Source organism: Pinus tabuliformis, chromosome 3_2 (assembly GCF_031772625.1).
Source record: "Pinus tabuliformis cultivar Carrire ecotype Pingquan chromosome 3_2, CPIR1, whole genome shotgun sequence".
In the NCBI taxonomy this organism is placed as follows: Eukaryota; Viridiplantae; Streptophyta; class Pinopsida; order Pinales; family Pinaceae; genus Pinus; species Pinus tabuliformis.
The window spans coordinates 899,426,252-899,430,821 of NC_142302.1; the positions used below are offsets into that span (position 1 = coordinate 899,426,252).

General features: G+C 37.6%; 1 protein-coding gene across 1 annotated transcript; it reads left to right on the top strand.

The window, feature by feature from the left end:
• The first annotated feature begins 1,621 nt into the window (after positions 1–1,621).
• Positions 1,622–2,038, top strand: LOC149183519 (putative disease resistance protein At4g27220). The gene has a single exon (XM_089414968.1). The coding sequence runs from the start codon at positions 1,622–1,624 to the stop codon at positions 2,036–2,038; it is 417 nt and encodes a 138-aa protein (XP_089271094.1).
• Positions 2,039–4,570: the final 2,532 nt, after the last annotated feature.

Below are 4,570 nucleotides of genomic sequence, written 5' to 3' on the forward strand. Positions count from 1 at the left end.
TTTCGGCATTTGTGTTTTGTGTTGTGCAAGTACTTCCTTCTCATATCCTAAATTCTCATTAATCAACGAAAATGCGAGACAAATTCACAAGCTTATTAGTGTTTGGAGACACACTTAGGGAGGCATAATGTACTTCGAATCTTTTGGAGATACACTCTTGTAAGAAAGAGAGCGAGAGACAAAATTACAAATTCCAAAATTAAGTATAATAAAGGTAAACTAATAGATTAGGTATGACCGATGTCAATTACAAAATTAGGTATAGTAAAGCTGAAGTAATATATTATTATTGTAACCTTGGCATGAATTGAGATTTATTTCATTATTTGACTTGATTTCATGCCTTTTCCTAGTGATGACCACGTGGCCATTTAAACAGTAAATGCTTCACATGTGAGTGCTGGCAGCCTCTTTTGCCCTTGTCGTAACTGATTGATTTAAGAGTACCACTTGACCAATTAAAGGCTCTAGGTCGGGAAGTTCCTTTAAAAAAGTTGTGTGAGTGGGACACGCTCTTTCGTTTGTCTTTTTCGAAAGTGATTGATTTATGCGCACCACATGGCCACTCGAAGACCATCACTTTGAAAAACACGTGGAGAAAGTGGGTGGGATTGCTGAACTATTATTGTTTATAAAATTTAATTGAAAATTTATGTGTAGAATTGAAATGCTCAATTATGTTGTAGGTCGATGTACTTAATTGATTTTAATTTTTTAATTTAGAAAAGTAATCACTGTATTATACAATTTAGTAAGGATTAAAATATATAATCTAATATTAAAAATTAAATAGATAATTTTATTTTTTAATTTATAATATAAAATTAAATTTTAATAATTTTTTATATTTAAATTTAAAATTTTATATTTATCATTAATAAAATGATTGTTATGAAATCTGTTTATTTTATACAATATTATGATTTTTAAGGTATTTAATATATTTTTTAATTATCAAGTTAGTTTAAGTTTAAGTCAAGAAAGTTGTGGTTAACATTTTAGGTCATGATAACATTCTGGTTGAAAAACTGGGAAAAAGAGTTGGTAGGCTCCACATTGTTCCCTTCCGTACATGCCTCACTAGTGCGCTTCTTTGGTTTGTCATCATGGCGTTTCTGTCACTGAAGCAACGCAGAAGCTTCCTCCATTTTTTTTTCCTATTGAAATTTTAGAAACAAAAAAACCTAACAAACCCCGAACCAGTAGAAGGATCACCCGTCTCAATACACAAATCACCCAACATCTCGAATCGGTTACTCTGACGGGGTGTGCAAGCGTCCTAGAAGCGTTGGCAGCTTCTTCTTCTTCAGCCACCACTTCCGCAACCACATCTGCACCTGTAACTTCAACGGGCATCATCATCAACGAACCCATTATTGTGGGACAAGAGAGCGCTGTTGAAAGGCTAGAGGAATTAGTGACCGATGCCGAGTCCAACTCTCCCTTCTCCCGAATTGGCGTGGTTGGGAAGGGTGGTTCCGGCAAGAGTCTGCTTCTGAAAACGGTCTTCAACAGACATAAGGTGAGGGATCTCTTCCGCGATGGTTTCTTGCTTTGGCTTACCATTTCTGGGTCTCCTTCCATTTCAAGTATTCGGAAAGAACTGTTCACACAAATTAGCATGCAGAGAAAGGTTATAGATCCCAACACAAATATGAACGAAGAAGCTATAACCATAGGTCCGTTGAATGAGGCTCTGCAGGGGAAGAGGTTCGCCCTCTTCTTAGATGATGTGTGGGAGATGGGTGCTGAATTGCTGGAGGAATTGGGTGTACTCCGCCTAATTCAAATCTCCAACTCCAAAATTATTGTGAGCTCCAGGAATTCCAGAGTGCTCTTGGGGATGGGAGTTGCAAAGGAGTCCACAATCACAGTGGGCGATTTGATGGAGAAAGATAGTTGGCAGTTATTTTGTTATTATGCATTTCCATATAATAATGGAAATGTGGCCGTGGGCATCGATAAGGAAACGGCCAAGGTTGTGTGTCACAAGTGTGGAGGGCTTCCCCTTGCCATCAAAACAGTAGGATATGGTTAGCATGGAAAGTAAGTTTCATGAATTTCAAAACTTAACTCTTCTACAACTATGGAATTGTCTTATGCTGGAGGAGTTACCTGATTTACATCAACTCAAGAGTTTAAAAGCGGTTAGATATTTTAAACTGCACTAAGTTGAAGAGGTTTCCTAAAGAGTTTGGGGAAAGAGGAGCTTTTCCTTTATTAGAGCAATTTTCAATGGTTAAATTAAGGAAGTTTGAAGAGTTGCCCATAATAGAAGAGGGTGGAATGCCTTCACTCAAAATAGTGACTATAATGTTTCCTGAATATTATTTGAACATCAAGCAACTCCAAAAACTCGAGTGTATGGTTGTTCAATAATATTAGAGAATTTAGAGAGGATGGAGAAAAAAAATGAAGTAATACAAGTAATAACATTGTCCACTAGAGAGACAAACGACTTTAGAGACCAATTTGTAAAAGTGAGAAATACTATGTCGGGTTGGCTTTATAGTGAATTTTCCAATAGTGAGATTTTCCTATTCCTTCAAGATTTATATCTTCATTTATGAAGATTTTGTAAATTTATATGTTTGAAGATCAATTTGTAAAAGTGAGAAATACTTTGTCTCTCTGGCTTTATAGTGAATATTCCAATAGTGAGATTTTCCTATTCCTTCAAGATTTATATCTTCATTTATGAAGATTTTGTAAATTTATATGTTTGAAGACCAATTTGTAAAAGTGAGAAATACTTTGTCAGGTTGGCTTTATAGTGAATTTTCCAATAGTGAGATTTTCTTATTCCTTCAAAATTTATTTCATTTATGAAGATTTTGTAAATTTATATGTTTGAAGATCAATTTGTAAAAGTGAGAAATACTTTGTCAGGCTGGCTTTATAGTGAATTTCCCAATAGTGAGATTTTCCTATTCCTTCAAGATTTATATCTTTTTTTTTTTTTTTTAAAAGAGTCGGTTGTTATTGATTGCTGAAAAAGAAGGAGTCAAAGCTCCATGAGTACAAAGTTTTGATATCATGGATCATAGGAATTACAAGATAGATCACTTCCTTGATCCTTGTTCTAATTGTTATGCCTGTAATACTACCTGAACTGCTATAAATCCTAATATACTGAAAAGACCATAATTTGCAACAGCAGAACATTCTTAATCTATATCTTAATCTATTTCTATATGAAATCTTCTGAACGGTTCCTACTTGCTTCAAATGTATTCCTTACTACTGTCTCAGCAACGCAGACGGGAGTTAAAGAGCTCGGACGAGATTCAATGGGCACAGAGCGGTTATTGTGACTGCTGTTTCTTGCCAAAATAACACAAGCTTTCAATGAGCTCGGGCGAAGACTGTTGGGAGCGGCGTAGCTGTTCTGAGCGCTACCACAAGACTGAATAAAAACAGAGAGAGCTGTGGCTGACTGAAACTCTAAAGGATTTCTTAACTTGAAATGACAAATAGGCCAAGCTGATCTTATATAGGCAAATTCGGATTTAGAGAGATTGTTTCGGAGGCGGGAGAAGATCAGGTTGATCGCTTTGGGATTATGGCGCATCCTTGACAAGTACTGAAGCAAATCCTGTGAAGTCTTGTAATCCATTCGGAAGGGACAAATATCGCTTGATATTTTGACATTACCTATGCTCTGTAACATTTCTTTGATTGCACATCTGTTCGAGATCCACCATACTTTGTCCTTCATATCGCCAGCACTTATCACGTGCTTCCTCGCTGTAATTCTGCCAGCTATAGATCTGCTGCTGTTGACTAAATACATTTTCCTCTTTTTTTTTTTTTTTTTTTAAGGTAACGGATAGAATGTCACAGTTGTGTTACATTTCAGGCTGCCTATGGGTCTTTCACACGCTTTATTAGCCCGCTCATCCGCCATCTTATTCAGGCTACGGAGGATATGATAGTACTTGGCAATGGAGGATCTGATTCCGCTGATTGATCTGTTGGAGCATAATGTTTGGAGTGCGCTGCCGGTGTGCCATGAGACGGATGACGATTGAAGAATCTCCCAAGATCTTCGCCTTTTTTATCCCGAGTTTGATTAGCTGGGTGAGCCCCTGAAATAGGGCGAGAGCTTCTGCTCTGTTATTAGAGACTTCCCCCAGTCCCCATTCAAAATGAAGGATACATTCACCATTTGCATCGCAGATAAGACCGCCAGCACCTGCCAGTCCCGGATTTGCCTTGGATGCTCCGTCAAAGAATAAGCAGAATGTGTTGCAGTTTCTTAGCCAGTTAGAGAATTCCTCCTCTTTTAATCGAAGCTTCCATGTGCTAGCTTCTTCTCTTGTCTTTGTCCCTCTCCTGCAGTTTTCCATGGCCCTGGAGTTGTTTTCCAATATGTAGCTGATTAAATTACGCTCCTCGATGCTGTAGCTGGTTGCATCTACTCTGCCCGTGGTATTGTTTGTTATTGTTTCTAAAGCCAACAATTTGGCTTTATGACATATCTTGCGGATACTGAAATCTTTCGCCTGAAAGACCTTCCCGTTTCGAGCTAGCCATAGTCGCCACAGAAGCGTGAGGGGAAAGGTGTTCC

Coding starts and splice junctions, on each gene's coding strand:
- LOC149183519 (XM_089414968.1), top strand. CDS start 1,622: ATGCAGAGAAAGGTTATAGATCCCAACACAAATATGAACGAAGAAGCT.